This window comes from Lissotriton vulgaris, chromosome 11, assembly GCF_964263255.1.
Source record: "Lissotriton vulgaris chromosome 11, aLisVul1.2, whole genome shotgun sequence".
Lineage (NCBI taxonomy): Eukaryota > Metazoa > Chordata > Amphibia > Caudata > Salamandridae > Lissotriton > Lissotriton vulgaris.
Window position 1 is genome coordinate 1002677326 of NC_141699.1, and position 20517 is coordinate 1002697842.

Below are 20517 nucleotides of genomic sequence, written 5' to 3' on the forward strand. Positions count from 1 at the left end.
TTTCTGACGCATAATTCACCTTTCACTGGTAAAACTGCAATAGACGGCAAGTCCGAATTAGTCTCAGACTGCACATTCAGAATCATGAGGTTAAGTGTAAAATTACCTAATCCATACACTTCATTTTCTAGATCGGTCCCTGTCCTTCGGGGAAGACCTTCCTTGTCTGGGAAACATATTTTATTCATAACTGTATTCAAGTTCCCCCAAATCCAATTGCCTTGGGAAACAGTGGACGTACTGTCTAGGGAGGACATTAAAGTAAACCATGCACCACACGAACCATTATGTGTAAACGGATAAGGAAAGAGGGGCAGAACTCCCTTGTATTTCTGATAGGGAGGGAGTCGGCCACATACCCAGCAATTGGTGGCATTGCTAGTCTGGTGGGAATGGTGTAACATACGGATAAAAGTATTGTTGCGCATTGCTAATCGATAGGACAACTCGTGTGGGGGCAGGTCGCTGAAAGTGTGCTCTACAGTGTCATTAGAGGAAGTATGTACATGAGAATCAAGAGGAAAGAAAACATGTAGCATTAAACTTATGCATATGATCGTAAGACTCAGAAGAAACATAAAAATTAATGCAATAACGCATCGGCTATGCAGATTTTTGCAATAGTTTACTCTCTTTTCGTTTCGCCTATCTCTCTGACTACTTGGGTCTATCTTATACATGTCAGAAACCTGTCTAACCGCTTCACCCGAGGGGGACTTAAACAATTAAACGCTGTCTGACTTACTAGACCTCAACTTGGCTCGGTACTCCTGCTGTGGAGTTTTCTCTAGCAGGGGGAGTTTAGAGTCAGTGTCTGAAAGGGGGCAGTCCTTTATTACAGATTCTGGACACAATTCTCTACAACACAATGTGGACAGTGGACCACTTATGACACCTTATAAGCACCAATCCATATGTCACCAGTATCTATTTTTATGTTATCTTTCAAATAGCGTGCAGTTTTCAAATACTCCCTGTCCCAAGAGTATGTCCCAACAACTTTGGGAAAAATGATATTAGAACAAATAATGAAATGCACCGCTCCAACAGTCAGTTTTACACCATATATTGGTGATAGGGTCTGTGTTCAAAAAGAATTGTTCCAAATAAGAGAACGCTGAGTCCGTAATTGCAAAAAAGTGTTCAGGATTGCTTTAATGTTCCAATTGAAAGACCAGCCAACGCGTTTCGTTCCGTCAAGCGGAACTTCTTCAGGGCTTATAGCTTCAAGGGAAAATGCTCCTTTAGGAGACCCTCCTATTTCTTCATCCACGGTGACAGTAAGTTGTTTGATTTAGTGAAGGGTATTGACCTTAGAGCATATGGTGTGCTAGTTATTCACTGTCACTTTGTTAAGCTCGTGCGATCCCTAGTCGGCTCCCAAAACACAGTTACATTCAGGTAGTTACCTGTCAGGGTCCTATTAGAATCCCCAGTCGGCGTCTCTGCAGTTCGCGCGCCGAACCTTTTCCAAACAATATATTGCAATATTTTTTGCAATTACGGACTCAGCGTTCTCTTATTTGGAACAATTCTTTTTGAACACAGACCCTATCACCAATATATGGTGTAAAACTGACTGTTGGAGCGGTGCATTTCATTATTTGTTCTAATACAGATTCTGGACACAATCCACAAAATCTCTTCATGTGGCTGGAGTGCAACCATCCCTTCCGGCCTTCTAGTTTCACTGCGGTCCTCGTCGTCAACAACACCAACTTTGGCTGCTTCCACCTCGGCTCCAGAGGGCTCGATCGATCGAAGTTTCGGACATAGACGTGGTCCCCTGGAACGATTTCATGCGGTTTTACTTGGGTGTTGTCCGGGAAGGCAGCCGCGACCTGTGAACAACAAGATAGTAGTGCAGACATCAAGGAAGCTAGGTAATCTGTCAGCATAGTACTGTCAACATCAGTTATTCTTCGAGGCATAGGCGTACCCCACATGTTTGGGGGACGTCCAAAAATTATTTCATACGGGGACAATCCAGTTCTAGAATGGGCTACCATTCGCATGTAAAAGAGGGCAACTGGCAAGGCTACTATCCAGTCTACACCTTTTTCTGCACAGATCTTCGCTAACCGTGTTTTCAGGGTTTGATTATGTTTCTCAACGAGACCAGCGGCTTCGGGGTGTCGTACGCAATGGAATTTCCACTGGTAACCTAACAGGAGTGATACCTGTTTCATGAGCTCGGACGAGAATGGCTGACCATTATCAGAGTACACGACACGGGGCAAACCGTATCGCGGGAAAAATTCACGAACCAACTGCTTGGCAGTGGTTACAGCAGTGTAATCTGGGACTGGATATGCCTCTGTCCATCGGGAAAGGGCACATACGACTACGAGGACATACTTGAATCCTCGGCATCTGTCCATCTGGATATAATCCATCTGGAGGACTTCAAAAGGATGGTCAGGAGGATGAAATCCACCTTGTTCCACGGGGATACCTTTACCTGGATTGAACTGACAACAGATCATGCAGGTACGCACTTTCTGTTTCGCTGCTGCACGTAAATGCTTGTTGAACCAAAGATTCTGTAAACTGTCTAACATGGCTTTCTCTCCTAAGTGTGCTGGACTATGTGCTGTGTTAATGATAACTTGAACCATAGAGTCGGGGAGGAACCATGTGGCTCTTCCCTTCGTCATCCATCCCTGATCTGTCTGGACCCCTCCTTGTTCAGTCCATTTCTTGATTTCATCTGGAGTTGCATGTGTCTGTATGTCGAGTACATCTAGTGTGGGATCCTTAACTGTCATACAATGTGTCAATGGAGTCACTTCAGTCTTTGTCGGGTCAGTTAGTATGTCTGTCTGAGTCTGAGCTGTGAGTTTAGCTGTTCGATCTGCCAGGTCGTTACCCTGGGAAATAGTATCGGTGACTTTAGTATGTGCTTTGCACTTCATGATGGCTATCATTGTAGGCAAATGTATTGCTTCTAGCAGGGCTCGAATGAGGGGACCATGTTGTATCTTGGCACCGTGAGAAGTTAAAAAACCTCTTTCTTCCCAGAGAACACCGAAATCGTGAACGACTCCGAATGCGTACTGTGAGTCTGTGTATATATTTACCTTCTTGTTCTTGGCTAGTATACAGGCTTGGGTCAGAGCGATGAGCTCTGCTGCTTGGGTAGATAATGTGTCAATACGATGTGTTTCTATAACTTCAGTTTCAGTGGTCACTGCATATGCGGCTACTAACTCTCCTGTGCTTGTTCTCATACATGAACCATCCACCTAAAGTGTCAGGTCTGGATCGGACAATGCAATGTCTGTCAAGTCTTGTCTTGGCTTTGTCACGGTATTAATGACTTCCACACAGTCATGTGGCGCTGGATCTGCTGTAATGGAGGGTAATAATGTGGCAGGGTTGAGTATGTTGCAACGTCTGATTTCTATGTGTGGTTGAAACAGTGTCAGTTCATAACCTGTCAGTCGTGCTATGGTCAAGTGCTGAGTCTGGGTTCGGTTTAGGAGAACTTCCACGGCGTGTGGAACCTGTACTGTCAAGGGATGTCCTAACACTATTGAATCGCTTTGTCTGATAGCTAGAGCTGTTGCTGCAACTGATTTCAAGCACGCAGGCAAGGCCTGGGCTACTGGATCCAATGTACTAGAAAACTAAGCACAAGGCTTGTGGTGTCCTGCTTGATCTTGTGTGAGAACAGATAATGCTGTGCCATCGCGTTCTGTGACAAAAAGTGTAAAAGGTTTGCTGTAACATGGTGTAGCTAAAACTGGTGCTTGACATAAAGCTTTCTTCAAGTCATTAAAAGCTTGTGTATGTTCCTGAGTCCAAGGGAGGACAGTCGAAGTCGCTGCCTCCTGTGTTGTCAACTGTATGAGTGGCTTGGCTAGGTATGCATACTGAGGAATCCATTGTCTACAGTAAGAAGTGAGGCCAACAAAAGCCCGTACTTCCTTTTGTGTCTTGGGTTGTGGCAGGTGTGCAATTAACTGAATACGATCTGGTGTCAACTGTCTACCCCTCTTGGACAGCAAGTGTCCAAGGTATACCACTTGCTGGGCACAGAATTGTAGCTTCGAAGGGGACACTTTATGCCCCTTTTCGGCCAGAAAATACAAGACTGTCAGTGATGCGCGTTCGCAGTCACGTTCGGTCCGTGCTGTAATTAACAAGTCATCAACGTATTGCAGCAATGCAGTGTCAGTAGGCATGTGAATACTGTCTAGTTGTCGTTTCAGAGCTTGACTGTAAATACTAGGACTTTCTGTGAACCCTTGAGGTGCACGTGCAAATTTGAAGCTTCGGCCATTTAAACAGAATCCGAAAAGGTACTGGCTTTCAGGATGAATGGGAACACTAAAGAAGGCGTTCTTGAGATCTATTACAGTAAAGAACGCTGCTTCGGAATCAATAGCAGTCAATAGGGAAGAAATATCTGGGACTACTGGGTACTGTGGTATTATGCATTTATTCAGTTCTCGGAGGTCGATCACCAATCGGTAGACTGGTGGTGCATTTGGGTCAGTTCGTTTAAGAATCGGAATGATTGGAGAATTACATACATTGGAGTCAGTTTCTACAACTACTCCTTGTGCAATGAGCTCGTCAATAATTTTCAGTAAGGCTATCACAGCCTCAGGTGGCAACTTGTATTGTCGGATCCGGGGTAGTACAACACCTTGTTTGAGCGTAACACGATAGGGTGTAATGTGCATACAACCTACATCAGTTGGACCTTGCGCCCATAAATACTGTGGTACATTTTGCAATCTTGGATCAAAATCTCTCAACACATAATGACCTTTAAAATCACGTAAAAACAATCTCACTCCTTCCGGAGAACAACATATCACTGCTCCTAGTGCTTTCAATGTTTTAATACCAAGTAAGTTTTCAGGACATGATTTCGTAAGTAACAAGTCTGTAGTACGAGACAATGGACCAACTGCAAGGGGTACTGGCTTTGACACTTCGTTAACAATAGGCTTTCCTGAAAAACCAAGGGAAACATTCTGTGAGCCTGAGAGGGGTGTCCCTGGAACCTCGTTGTGACTGATGGTAGTTCTGCTCGCCCCTGTGTCAATCAAAAATTTTCTGTCTTTCCCTAATACCTGACTATGTACATAGGGACCCTCTTGATCTACAGGAACCTCGATAAGGGGCAAGCCAACCTCCCTCTCTAGGCTGTTTCATGAATACTGCTGATAATCGCGGTACTCTGACTGTGCATACTGGTACATTTGCTGTGAGACATGTTGCGTGGCAGCAATGGGTTGGGGCCGGGGTACAGCTACTGTCTGTTGTTGTGCATTCTGGGGAGGTTGCGTGTTCTGTGGAATATTCTGTGGAACATGTTCTGGTCTAGGTGGACGCGGTCTTTCTTTCGTCCTGCCTGTAGCAATATTGTATTTCAGCACGGTACATTCGTTTATATAGTGACCTGGCTGTTTACAGTAATTGCAATTCCCTTTAACAGGAACTGCAGGGTGACTAGTCTGTGTCGTACCTCTCTTCTGGCTATCTGCTGGGACGGACTGGGCAACTAATACTTACATTTTCGTATCTTTCATACGTCTCTGTTCATGTTCGTGTTCCTCTCTGATTCGGTTCTGGTGGTACTGTAACATTTGTAACATTTGGGAAGGAGTATTTGCTTGCCAAGTACTTTCGACTTTCAGTACTCTGTTTTTAACCTGTGGTAAGGAATTCTCGACTAGTTTGGTCACAAAAAGATGTGGATAAGATTCACTACTTGTTTTCAGGCCGCTATTAATAATAAAACATTTCTCGAATCTAGAATAAAAATCACTAGTGTCTTCGTCTTGTTTCTGTTTGCAGGCTGAGATTGCATCCCAGTCTTCTTTTTTAACTGTCAATAACCTAGGCAAGACTTGTACTAATAATCCTGGTAATGCTTTGGCTTTGTCCCCAAGACCTGTACCTGGGACTCGCCTATTTTCTTCGTCTTCTAATTCAGTCCAAATAATCTTTTTATCTCCCACCTCCCATTCTTTTTCTTTAAGTTTTTCGTAAATGCCGGCAGGCAACAATACCTTTAACATTTTAAGAATGTCGGAATACGTATAATCTCCCATGAGTAACATATCTTTTAATTCACGGTGGAACCCTGCTGGATCTTTATCATGACAGGGCACTAATTTCTTCATTTCCAATAATTCCATTTTGGTCAGGGGTGTGTATACAAATACTCGTTGAAGCTCACCCCCTGGGGTCTGGACGGGATGAACTTCTCGTAAAGGATTCTGTCTGTCTATGTAAAAAGGTTGTCTTACTGGGGGTGGAACAGGAACGAAATGTGGAGTCAGGAAAGTTCTGTATTTGTGGCGTTGTTCTAGGATGGTATTAATTAAATTGGTACCTAGGCCTCTCCATCTTTTTAGGAGTAATTCTTCCAGTATATTATATAGGGGACCTGGATCAGAATGTTGGCTTTCATATAGTGTAATGAGATGCTGGATCATGTACATACCAGCTAGTTGCTGTTCGTCTGGGGTAAGACTCAAAAATGTTTGCGCTACTGAATCATCTTTACATATACTAGTATTTCCAGCCCATTGTACTGCTGACCGTGCTAGTTCCTGATCACGCATGGTACTAAGTTCACTGTAACCTATTCTTTCTTTCAGTATTCTATCAGTGGCTTGGAATACATGTTCAAGAGAACATTGTTCTGGTATGGGAGACAGGAAACGTTTCTTGTTTTCTAGACGAATGGGTCTGTCAAAAGGTCTTGCTCTACCTACGTACGCTATTCTATCTGGGTCTCCTGCATCCTCTATATCTTCCTCCTCTGTTTCATTCTCCTTCTCGTCTTCCCTAGCTGCAGTTTCTTTTTCGTGTATTATTATAATTTCTTTACGGATCTTTCTGCACATGGATTCTATACAACTCTGTTTATTATGTTTACCATCAGCTATATTGTTACTCCAATTTATCAGTATGTCCATCTCTTCCTTGCTTGTACCTGGCCGATCTCGTTCCCTTATCAAACAATTTATCAAAAACTGTAAGATCATTCTTTGTGTCTCAACCTTGTGGTGTGCCATGGCCTCGCGAATGCATTCTGGTCTCTCCCCTGTTGTAATAAAACGGTATATATTGTCTAAATGGTTAGTCATTTCTGGTAAAAGAATCAAATAGTTGGTAACACGTCGTAAACGTAACGAAATTAACATCATATCTTCTACACCTGGTACTGGATCATATCTACAATCTGTTATGTACTGTCTAAGGGTTGCGAATGTCGCAGCTTTGGGTGTACGCTGTAACGCCACTTCTCTAAGCGTCATTCTTTTTACTTGAGGTGGGGTCACAGGGCGACCTCCTACGGCGCCTCCTGAAGCGGAAGCGGAACCATCAACTAGATGTGTTGATGCTACTGGTGTCGGAGCTTGAAAAGTAGGTGTAGGTAATGTAGGCAGACTCTGGGTTGTCAGTGTAGCAAAAGGATTGGTAGGACCGACAGCAGGAGGGACAGTAGCAGTAGTAGTGACAGGATGGGAAATGACGACGGGTGGGGGAGTCGAGTCTTGAGGTAACGTGTCCTGAACAGGCTGAGCAGGCTGAATAGGCTGCTGTACATTATTAACAGGTGGTACGCGTACAGTGGTGTATGCTGGAGCTACATCATCTAAATAGGAAGAAAGGAAAATGTCTGCTGCGGTCTGTTTATGACGGAGTTTAGTCGGGACCAATGGTGGTGGCAAGTTACAGGGTACTTCCGGGGTCGCTTTAGGCAGGCCCTCGGCAAGAACAGGATACATGCCTGTAATAAGGACATTTCTTTGACGGTCTTGTTGTTCTATCCTGACTCGTTCTCCTTCTTCTAATAATTCCTTTTCTTTAGCTTTTTCAGATTCCTCTCTACTTTTCTCTGCTTTTCTGATTTCTTTTTCTGTTCTTCTATGCGCTTCTTTACGCCATAATTCTATGGCATCTTTCTGAGATTGTCTGGCTTTCTTCTTCCATAATGCTTCTTCTACTCTCATGATGCATTCAGCATCCCATGTCCCTGAGACAGGCCATCTATACTTCTCTTCCAGATCTTTAGTATAATCCACCCACAAATCTAGGTACAGTATGGCATCTAAGCCGTGCTTGTGGTACATAAAATGTCCTGGAGTGTCCCTAGGCGGGACCGGAACTGCTTCTTCGAGTATCCCTTTCCTAGTTCCTATCTGACGTAATTTCGAGAACAGCGGCATATTTGAACTGACTTTGAACGTGAGCACAATAAACACAGTAATGAATAGCAAACAATCATTCATACCACAACATGAAAACACATTGAAACATTTTAGACTGATATTACCTGGAACAAAGAAAACATATATTCTGGAAAATCTCGAGAAACAATACTAGAATACTGGATTACTAGATGCACTGCTAAAACAGTACAGACAATACCGGTCCCATAAAGAGACACGTCATACCGCATTCACCTAAGTGAACACGTCTGGACCAGGTCTGTGTACCCAGACCCGTCTTGACCGGGCACAAATTAATGAACCCGTCTAGATGCGTTCCCAACAACGGTACTCACCGGGAAGCAGAAACTGAAGGCCTCGGAAACTGGACTGGACTGGACTGCGTCGGGCTACGATTTCTCCTACGCATGCGCTTCGGAACAGGTGGGTCTCCGGATACCTCGGACCTTGCTCTCTCGACTTGGGGCTCTGGTCGGGATCCTCCGCATTCCTCACCGCCTCGTCTGGATGCCGGACCGCAGTCTCCGTCTCCTCCGGGGGCCTGAGGGAGATAGCAGGAAAACCCGCAGGTGTGCACTGGATCCCTCACGGCTGTAGAAGGGGTCAAGGCCTGCGTTACATCGCCGGCGAGTGGGGAAGGGGGGGGTCCCTGTTCGGGCGCCAGAATATGTGGTAAATAAATTTACCGGACTATTTTTCCATACATTAAATATCAATAAGGATAGCTCAATCAAATGAGAGGCAGAGTCCGTGGTATCTGAGTCATATGGGCTTTAATTATGATCCTCGAGGAACAGGACATCATGTTCCATCACCACTAAGGTTCAGGAAGGGATATTCAACGTTTTATTAACATCACACATTATATATAGTAAAACAGTATAATTGAAATGAATACAGTAGGCGTAACAAGTGAAAAGTAAAAGATAAGAACACATGTGCGTAACAGGAGGCGTGTAAGAAGGCGTACACATGGGCGTGCACTTGACATGTCAGAGAAACGTCACAAGAAGTGTCATAAGTGGGTGGATACATAGTGAATTCCTGCAGGGTCAGCAGAAACATTTGGCCTAGATGCGCGCGCAACTGAGTATGACGTGTAACTGGGGAGAACTGGGGGCTTTGACTTTAGCGCTAGAAGAGGAGACTGGTGTCTGGGATGTCAGAACGACCTGTACCTATGGCATATCTGGTATCTCATGTTTGGAGGATGTAGTATCTGGAGTAAAAGGTCTCTCGTACATGCATACGTGTCTTGGTGCAATGCGCGGGGGCCATGGGCCTACCATGGTAACGGGTTCTGTAAATCACTTGCAAGGAGGACAGGAAGGCCGGGCCCTTTGCTCTGCAGCCGGGAATATGTTTACCTATTTCACTAGGCTGGAATGTGTTTTCGAGGAGGCCGAGCTGATAACTGTAGGCAAAACACTGTCTTTGGCAGGAAGGCCAGGCTGAGCCGGGCACCGCTTCGCTGGGCAGGAAGTAAGGCAGAGGTCAGGGATGCATACCTAAACTACAGCTTTCAGAGACAGAAAAGACTTGGAGCCTCGATTAAAGGGCCTAGCTCGACTGAGCCAGGAAACATGGAGAAAACGTGTGCAGGATTCAGAAGTGTACCATGTAAAGACGTTGGCACCATAGGCCTAGAAGCCCAATTAACGTAATTTTCTTGGAGAATTATATAACTGACATGTTAACGTTGGACGCAAATGCATATGCGTCTTTCTAGCATGCACGGGAAGGAAGTTACATGACATACAAGGAACAAGGGTGTATGGATAGGGTGCGAGTGGGGACACACTAGCTACCTGAAAATTTCTATTACCTCTAGTACCTAGAGCCGGGGGTAAGTATAAAAGTACCATGCATGCACTGTGGTACGATGATAGGGCAATGTATACTGCCTAACCAGAAGCGGCAGCTTACCTATGGAATCGCCGATTTAAACCTGGCCACGGAGCGCGGTGGCCTGTAATAAGGCTCCTATGGAAGAATAAGGGTACTGTGTAAGACCCACATAGAGCCAAAGTAGCGATGTAACCTAGGGGTACAAGGGGATAACGCTTACCTGAAGTTCGCGGTGGAACTTCCGAGGACGTCTCGGTGCACAGTCGCGCCGTAGAATGCCTGAGTCTGGGCGTGCTCGGGGGAAGTCAATGCGTCGGCCATATTGAAGGGGAAAGTGACACAATTTGGCGGCCATGTTTGCGGGGGCAGCCAGCAATAGGTGGCAGACATCTTGGAACAGTCATAAGGATATACAAAGGTGAAGGGATTAAATAAGTGAGTTGGTGAGTTATGAAAGTCATGCAGGTGACTTAATTGGACAGTGTGAAGCCAGTAATGTAAGAAATTACAGAATAGGCAAGCATTCATAGTTCACAGAATGGAATTACATTATCACAGAAGTGAGGTCCAGTCCTTACTCAAGGGACTAAAAACAGATTTTACAAGAGTGAGGTCCAGTCCTCATTACGGTTGAGGCCGCTTCGTATACTGTCCAGAAGTAGGATCATTTTAAGTTCTTCTCTGTTAAGCAAGAGTCGAATATCACCTCCACGCGGTGGCAGCTTCACGGATTTAAGGACAGTGCATTTTAAATCATTGTCTGTGTGTCCTTTGTCGGTGAAGTGATCCACTAGTGGAGCGTTGGGAGTTTTGCAGCGAATTAGGCTGCGGTGTTGACAAATCCTTGTCTTAATCTTTTGCTTCGTTTGTCCCACATATATCAGTTTGCAAGGGCAATGGATCAAGTAAATCACATCACTGCTATTACAGTTAGTAAAACTTTTACATTTGATAGTCACTTTATTAAATACAAAAGACTTGCCTTCAATAGTGAACTCACATACGTTGCACGATCCACATTTAGCATGTCCCACTAGTGGTGTTTGGGTCCATAGGGAGTCTATTGTGCTCAAAGTGGGAGGGTTGGGTAGAGCAGCTCTGACCAAGTGGTCTTTAAGATTGGAACTCTTTTTGAAAGCAAACAATGGGCGGTCAAAATGCAGGGCACCTGTGCTCAAGGTTGGCCAATGTCTAAGTATGCTTTTTTTCAATTCATTGGACACAGGCGAGAATGTGGTTACACAGGCTAATCTAGTATTAGACTCTTTTTCTTTGGGACAGAGCAGTGCCTCCCTTGGACAATACCAGGCACGTTTGACAGCTGTTCTGACTAACGTGTTGGGGTAGCCCCTGTGTTTTAGTTTTTCTGATAGTACTCCAGCTTCCTTAAACTAGTCTTCCTTGGCAAAACAATTACGTCTGATTGTAAAATGGGGCCGCATCAAAATAAATGGTTGATGCTGTGGAACGCCCACCACAACACCCATTGCCCTCCCCTTTCACACTAAGGGGCCCATTAGGATGGCGGGCGGACAAAGTCCGCCCGCCATCCGGACGTAAAATGGGACCGCCCTTCACAAGGGCGGCGGTCTCATGGGGGCCATTAGGATGCGCCGGCCACACTGGTGGGCGCATCCCACATTTTTAACATTGCGGCGGACGGTGCTGAAAGCACCGACCGCCGCAATGCTAAAAATGCACATTGTGCACTTCAATGCACAACGTGACAGGCACCGTGCGGTGCCTGTTATGTTGTACAGTGAAGTGCAGGGGGGTAGCATAGGTACCCCCCATGTGCACCCTCCACCCCCCCGGAGTCCCTGGGGGCTCACAACGGGCCCCCACAAGACATTCCCGCATGCATTTCCGTGGCGGCAACGCCGCCACAGAAAAGCATGTCCCCGCCTTCACCCTAATATGGATGGCGGTGTCTAACAGACACCGCCACCATATGAAACCCTTTTCTGCCCAGTCAACTCCTTGACCGGGCGGAAAAGCGGCGGACGGTCTTTCCATCCGCCGCGGTCCCCCTCGCCATAGTAATATGTCGGGGGAAATGGGTGGCGGGCGGGGAAGGATGTCAGGCGGATCGCCACCGCCTGCATGGCGGTGGCGATCCGCCCGACATCCTAATGGGGTCCTAAGTATAGCCTGAAAGGGGGCCTTATTTACAAGGCAGCATTAAGCCACTTTAAATGGCTTAACGCTGCCTTGTAAATAAGGCAAAGCCCATACAGCCACAGGATCATCTTTAAAAGTGACATTCCTGCTGCGATAGGGGCTTGGAAATATACCCCTTTGTTTTTTCAAATCATAATTGACAATATTGACCATTAGAGGAGAACAGTGAAATGTGCACATTTGTTCACTTTGAGGGAAAATGTCCAATTCTACATTCACTACCCAATTGCTACACGTACCATGTTAGATTTTCATGTTTCGTTTGTAAAGATTCTAAGGGCAGCTCTTTACTTGAGACTGTCTATGGCATTCCTAGGTGGGCAAACACGTTGCTATTCAAAAATAAATTCATGTTTGCTAGACTAGGGGAAGTGGTGTAAACCATAAACAACTTGGTTGAATGCTACTTATGGAAACTCAAACAAAAACTTTAATACTTCTTGAATTAGTGTATTTTAATATGTTTTTGAGATTATTTGAACTAACATGATCAAGATCATTCCCCTACTTTTATTTTGTCTAAACATTATTGAATATAGAACAAATAAAAATTTGTTATAATGAAATTTGACAGAGTTTTAATAAGGTCCTCTTTTTCTTTTCTCTTTTCTTGTTAGGTTCGTAAGGATGGTGGCCAGGTTGGTTCTGCTTCTCCTCGTCACCACCCCCCTTGGCATGTTCTCTCCAACCTGCCCATCATCATGCGACTGCTTCAAGAGCCATCAGGTCTTTTGCACTAAAGAGAACATGACAGAAATCCCAGAAGAATTTCCTTTAAATGTCAAAGAAATTGTCTTTGTGGAAACCAGTATAAACACTGTTAAAACTGGTGCTTTCTCAAACAAAACAAATTTGTCAAAATTGGTTTTCCTCAACAATCAGTTAACATTTCTGGAACCTGGGGCATTTGACGGGTTGTCAAGTGTTGAAGAGCTTAGAATTATTGGCAATCCTTTATCCACTATTAAAGCTGGGATACTTAACAGTGTGAGGAATCTCAAGAAACTGGTTATCACGTTTAATTTAATCAAAAAACTTGAACCTGGGCTGTTTGATGAAATGGAGCAATTAGAATTTCTCGATGTACGGGGAAACAACATTGATGAACTTCCTAACAAGATATTTGATCATGTAAAGAATCTTAACATAGTGAATTTGGATCTGAATAAAATCCCTCAGATCCCTGCTGGTCTGTTTAGCCGAAACAATGTCCTTAAAATGCTCAGTCTAAAAGACAATGGCATTAGGAACTTGCACCATGATGCATTTGTTGACCTATCAGAACTCGTGGAACTCTACTTAGATGGAAATAACATCTCACAACTTTCTCATAAAGTTTTCTCCAACCTACATAAGCTGCAAAAGCTAAGTCTAGTTCAAAATTCGCTCAAGGAGTTGCCTGAAGAAGTGTTTTCCTCTTTGTCACATCTTGTTGTGCTAAATCTGGATAGAAATTTGCTTGAAAAACTCCCTATGGGTATTTTTGGTGCCATGAATAATTTATCGAAATTGTCATTAGCGAAGAACAAGCTGAAGACTCTACCCGAAGGTCTTTTCCGGGGCTTAGTTAATATAAACACCATCTCGTTGTCTAACAATCTTATCACAACTCTCCCCAGTGGAGTTTTTAGAGGTCTGGAGACCCTCACCAGACTTTACCTTGAAAATAACAAGATCACATCTTTAGATGTACAGATGCTAGAGACCCTCTCTTCGTTGGAGACGATCGACCTGTCTGAAAACCATCTGAGTAACATCCCTGTGAACATGTTTGACACAAATTACAATCTACTCTCTGTTATTTTACGCGGAAACCCTTGGATATGCGACTGCCTCCTGGCCTATCTGGTAGACTGGATGAAGATGAACACAGATTGGTACCAGAATTCTCAAGCACGCTGTGATGGCCCCAAGAATTTTAATGGAACTGCCCTCTCTCTTCTGAAGGGTGAACAACTGCTTTGCTTCTCTGCTGAAGACAACTCTGACATTCTTCTGTCTCAAAAACATAACAATGAAACCAAAATAAGTGTTTCTTCCATTGTCAGCCACAAATCACTCCCTCCATGTACCTACAGGACAGTCAACAACATTAACTTCCTTTCGTGTAAAATATCCATGTGCAACAGCGTAAAGGTGCATGTCGAAGGACTCAATCGTTCAGAAACTCTGGAAGTCAGGTCTAACAAGCAAGTGGATCCAGACAAATGCAGCCCTGTCGATATAGACATCATTATTCATGCTAATTAGTAGTGCTAAAAAGAAACTTGAATGACAGCGAAAAGTATTTTGCAGCAATAAAAATGAAAGGTATTTTTGGATTTAGATCAGGGGTGTCCATGGTTGGTCAACAATGTCTTCATTTATACCAGCATTTCAGGAGAATTCCCTACATGAATGATTGCCATTCAGAGTCATTATATGTGCATTTTCCCCCATGGATATCCTGAAAATCTGGTGTGGATTCAACCTTTTGGACTGAAATTGGTCACCCACCTTTAGATCATCTGCAAATTGACAAGAGCTCTTGGAGCAAATTCCTCACTTTAGAATATTTTGTAATTTAGATATTCTTGTACGTGTTATATATTTCAGAATATATCACAAGGACGGTTAGCCGTTGTTTTATTGTATTTATGACTATCTTAGCCAACAAGCCAATAACAAAAAAAGTTGTGTATTGCTTATTGTGTATTGCTACATGCACATAAAACACAAGGGGTACTGGTTCTAATTTTAACAACATAAAAAAAGGACAAGGGTTGACAATGCTAGGGGGTGGACTCAAGTTGTGTTTTAATAACTACTAACGGCCTAATAGTGAGTGGCCGCATGGATCGCAATTATAAGTAGTGCGAGTAATTACTAAGGTAAATAAAATCTGCACCCTCATTAAATTTTGGTAATCAAACCTATTGGAGTTCAAAGAGTGAAAACGACATGGAAAATTCTGAGACGCGCGGATTTTGGTGCAGTAAGCAGGGAAATCCACATGTTATAACCCATTGTCTGCAATAATGGGGGTAGGTGGTAAATATTGCCTCTCTGTAACTGATTTAATTAGATACAAAAAGTATCCCATCCAACCCCAAGTATTTATAATCAGGCCCTTAAGGAACCATTCTGACGGGGCTAGGATTCGGTAATACCGCATTGTTTTTTTCTTTTCCAGAATTAGTGATATCCTCAGTGTTAGTAATTCTGGGATGTGGAATTCTAGGTGGTCCCATTAAAAAAGAGGGATTGGGAGGTTGCTGTTTTAGTCACAACAGCAGCTCCATGTGGTAATTCCCCATTTCAGCCAGTTTCCTAAGAGGAACTTTTTGCATAAATGTCTGGGGGGAAACATTGGGGTGGTATTCCAGCATATCCTGCATTTCCTGATTCAGCGTGGTTTACCGGTCACATCAAGAATACTCGCCATTTAGGATGAGCACCTCATTATATCAAAGGTTGAAAAAGCAAGACAATAAAAGAGTTTAACCGATTATCACAGAAGTAAACATGCAGTTCATAGTCCCCAGACACTCGTCATCAAGGGCCAGAATGTCAAATTATGAGTGCAGCTGCTCCAGTTTTGGGGGGGGTGGAAATATATATTTTTTTAACTTACCCGCTCCTAGACCTGCCACATCAGTGCTCCTCTTCCGGCACTGGTCAAGCCGCGCACAGGCTCCCAGGGAACAATCACTGTGCTGCTCTCATGCTGGTAATACCGCCATGACAGCAGCGCTGTGATTGGCCTGAGTGGGCCGACGATGCTCGCTCAGGTCCTGGGAACCTGGGGCTTTTCTCCAAACAAGCTGTTGCAACACAGCTGGGTTGGAAAAACATAAGTGCGCATGTCTGTTTGGCCGGCCTGAGACGACCGTCCAAACAGATATGCGCACTTACAAGTGCCCACCACTCCTCCTGTAGCGTGATGCCCAGCAGGATAGCCCTTCTCTAACCACAGCTGGGAGTAATGAAAATGATTATAAAGTGGTTTTATTAGCATTTTATTTTTCAGTGGGGCGATGCTCCTCCACCATAACGGAGGAGTCGTCCCTGCAAAATATTTCCAGGGGTGTGGAGAAACTGGAGGCCATTTTTATACGGTTGATAGCCTCTATCTCCAGCTCCTGGTTTTTATGGCAATAGGAAAAACTGGCAAAAAAAACAGAGAGACAGAAGATGTTTGTCAGATGTGTTTTTAGGTCCACTCTGCTCCTGCCAGCACTTGTTTTTTCTAAAAAGGTTGTGTTAGGGATAAGATCCTTTTAAAGTATGTTAAATGTCCATTGTAAAACATCCTGTGTGTGCTTGATGATAAATAACAGAAATAAACACTTAATGTAATACAGTTGTGGATTATAATTTGGAGGTTTTCTTACAGAGTCCTTCACTATGAAAACTGTTCATTGTCTGAGCAGTAAACACACATTTCTCTGGACATGTTTTCAAAGTATTATGCAAGGTTGCATATTGGGGATGACATTACAGATATTGCCAACAGGAATTCATTGTTTCTCTTCATTGAGGACCTAAAAGATTTAGGAGCATATTTTTAAGGAAATGGTGCAGATCTCCTCTGCTCCCAATTGGGCAGCACCACGCCATTTCCAACATGCAGGGATGCACCATATTTACAAGGATACGGCGCACCCCTGTGTTTCCCCTAGTACTGGTGCTAAGAATAGTTGCCTAGCGCCCAACACAGAAACCCTAGCGGCATAGTGCAAGGGTGCCTGCTTTGCTGGGATGATTGTTTAAGTGTAGGAAGGTATTCAATAATGGTGATTTGCTACTTCTGTGTGCGCATATTGCAGCACACATCGAAGTAGCAAATCACCATTATTTAATGATTGTTTATGTGCAGAAAGGGACACCTTCCTGCACATAAACAATCATTAATGGTGATTTGCTCTTTTCATATGTGCTGCAGAATGCATTACACATAGAACAAGCATTGACAAAGCCAGTAGGTCTCGCTTTTGGGACCTTATGAGTATTTAGTTATGCAGCCCTACCAGGTCTAGGGTTTCTTATAAATAATCAGCAAAGGGATGAGGCATAGTAAGGGAGGGTGTTGTACTCTAATCCTTTCCTGCGCTGTTGAATGTTTTTAGTACTGACTAATATGGTCAAAAACACTGCACACTGGCTTTTGGTGCCACAACCACAGGACCTAAACCTTAGCAGGTTAAATAGTTTTGATGAAGTGCCATAACAAAACATATTGCACATTTAGCTCCTGGGCTAAGTTTTGGAGGTCATTCACACTTGCGTATTATTTAATCTTTGAGTCAGCTGGCTGCTAATAGAAGTGTATTCTCCTTGTGTAGAGTGCACAGCTACATAGGTATGTCAACATGGTGCTTCAGGGTGTCACATGTCACATGTAACCAGGATTACATGTTCCACTGTTTTCACTATTTGCCACCATGCACAGATATGTGCAGCACATCATAATGTATCCCTGCTGCCCATTATGATATAGATGTGCGGTAATTCACCAGTGATTGCCAACAATGCAAGCATAACAATGCAACCACGATATGCACATACTTATGAATCATGCTGCAAGGTAAGATCACCACTGCTGTTTTGTTGTTTTTTTCAGACCCCATCTGATGTATTGTGTGGGAGTCATTTAAAGATGCATTTCCCAGTAGAACTGAAACATTTCCCTTCATAAACACATTGAAACTAGCATCACTACAAGCCACGTGTAACAGAACTCACAATACCAATTTTACGGTAGAATAGAAAAACTTTTAACCCAATGTATCAAAAATGACAAGGCTCGTGAGAAATCAACAAGATAGCAGCTCTGCCAAGTCGGCGCTTCTGAATTACACTTTTGTTACTTTAAATACTCTACTTTTGATGTACGTTTTGGTGCATTTCTTTTCAAAGCAATATCTTTGTTTCCGCATTAATCTTACTCAGTCTGATTGCGTATATTGTAACCATGTATCTAAAATGAGCTTTCAGATAACATCCTCAAGTAAGCCTCCACTGCTAGGTAGCTACCACTAATGGACGTCTTGGCTAAAATGAAACAATGCTATACTGACAGGAAGAACTGTCAGTGCTACTCGCAGTGTGGCTGATTGACAGTTGTTGGATTTTTAAGCACATGTAGAGAATCGGCAGCAAAGTTCAAATGCACAAACACAAACGCTACCTGACACCCAAAGTCACACACTATAGCTGAACTTTTATGTGCATGCACTGCAGGAGATCTAAGGTCAGCCTCTGAAAGCGGGTTTTTGGGCCTACACGCTGCACCCGCACACGCGCATCATGCAGGATTCAACGCGAATACTCTGTAGCAAAGTGGTAGCTGGGTTTTTAAGTATGCAGCAGATGGGTCACAACTGAGCTTGTAATCAGGGACTATATATACCACTGTGCGATTCTGGCATTCAAACTGCAGCTGAGATTTTAAGGGCCAGGCTGCTGCTTTGAGGCACACAAACCAAAGCAGGGGTTCTAGGCACACACAAATTGCACTCTAACGTCTACGACTGCGGCCCTTGAATCTCAGACGAACTTGTAAGTATGTGACAGACGGGACAGCTAACCAAAACGGCCTCCGAAGCACATGAAAGTCAATGAGTTTACAAAGCCCTAGAGTCTAGGTGAGCTCTACACCCTGTGTGCAATAATAAGTCACACTTACAACCACATTGAGGCAAGCAGGTTTCTAAGCATACACCACAGCAGTCTCTAAGCACCCAACCAGTAGCCGCAGGGCTTCAAAGCTCGTACTAAAGATTCAGGAACTAGCCGAGCTATGAGGCAGACAAGCCTGGGAGTTGTGTGCGCGTGCGCAAAAAGGAAATAAAAAAAAGGAGGTGAGTGGTGCGCGAGCGCGGCGGTGGCAAAAGTGTGCTTAATGAGCCATGACGGAAAGCCAGATGGCGCCTGTGCACGTAACCGCACGCGTAACCGCAAGTTTTAGGCCACAAGCAAAACCGTGTGGTCGAATTTCTAAAGCCCACTTACTAAATATCTCGCCAGACCAGCGCATGCACTGGCTCAGGCGAGACCTAAAAAGCAAAAGTGAGAAGAAATAAAAGTATTTCTTCCCATTCCGCCAATCTAATGCCTGCATGGTGTTACTTTTGGCGCTGTCTCGCATTTACAGATCCTTGTAAATCTGGGGCAGTGTCAAAAAGCAATGGAAGTTGCGGTGGAATATCCACAGCAACACCCATTGCAGTACCCTTTCATGCAGAAAACTGCATGAAAGGGTACCAGATTTACAAAGCTACGTTAAGCCAGTATGTGGGGCAGGGCATTGCGCTACCCTAACGTCAGTAAAAGTGACGCTCTGGTAGCATAATCCCCTAGTAAATATGCCCCTTAGAGCCTGGATTAGAGTTTGGAGGACTAGGTACTTTGTCACAAACACTCAGCCTGCCCTCCTCATTTACAGTTGGCCCGACCATAAGTATTTTTTCGACTGATCCCTTGTTGGCTCTGTTGATGGAATACTTCATCTGTCAGCCTGATGAGATATGAACCGTCAGGTGAAGGACTTGACACTATCCACCCTAAATAGGGCAGACTGTGTCTATTATTTTTTTTATTGTCGCGACCGACAGGAAGAATCTGGTAGTAAGGGACATGATAATAACCCACAAATTGCGGGAGAAAAAGTACCGGGGTAATTAGGCCGTTGTTTTTGGTTTTTCATTAACAAACTCCCACTTTTTTGCTTTGTAAAGCAAAAGCTTTTGAAAAGTTTGATCATGAATGATGGCATCATCTTTCAACATTTTCCTACATTGACAGGAAGTTCCATGATGGTGGTTCTTGACAATGTAGAGTGGGCGACTCCATCCACAAATTATAAATCTGAAGGGCGCATCTCAAAATCTGTATAGTATTTGTATCTTTGAGGTAATATTCAATAGCTGATAGAAAGGTACTAAATACTTGGCTCCAACTTTCAGTTGCCGCTGACTCTTTGAGGAGCAAGTCTGTGGAAAGCCACTGTGTGCGTCTGCAATCCAGAGGTTTTGGGACAGTAGGGCTTATTTATGAAGTCCCTGCGTCACTTTTGCGCCACGGGTGCATCACTTATTGTGACCCAGCAGTGGCGTAAAAAATGCGCCATGTTGCGCCATATTTACGAAGTGACGCACCTTGGTAGATGCGTCACTTCGTAAACTCCTGCACTACATTATACCTGCGCCAGGTATAATGTATGCAGGGTGGGCGTACCCCCGCAAGAAAGGGTCGTAGGAGTGACGCAGCGAAATCTATGAGATTTTGCTGCGCCACTTCTAGG

General features: G+C 44.0%; 1 protein-coding gene across 1 annotated transcript in view; it reads left to right on the top strand.

Moving 5' to 3' along the window:
- The window catches only part of CPN2 (carboxypeptidase N subunit 2), a 41777-nt gene extending 25206 nt beyond the window's left edge, over nt 1-16571 (top strand). The window contains exon 2 of the mRNA XM_086944291.1: nt 12851-16571. Within this exon, the coding sequence (XP_086800417.1) occupies nt 12861-14483 (1623 nt within the window). The 5' untranslated portion in view covers nt 12851-12860 and the 3' untranslated portion in view covers nt 14484-16571. The remainder of the gene's footprint in view (nt 1-12850) is intronic.
- Nucleotides 16572-20517: the final 3946 nt, after the last annotated feature.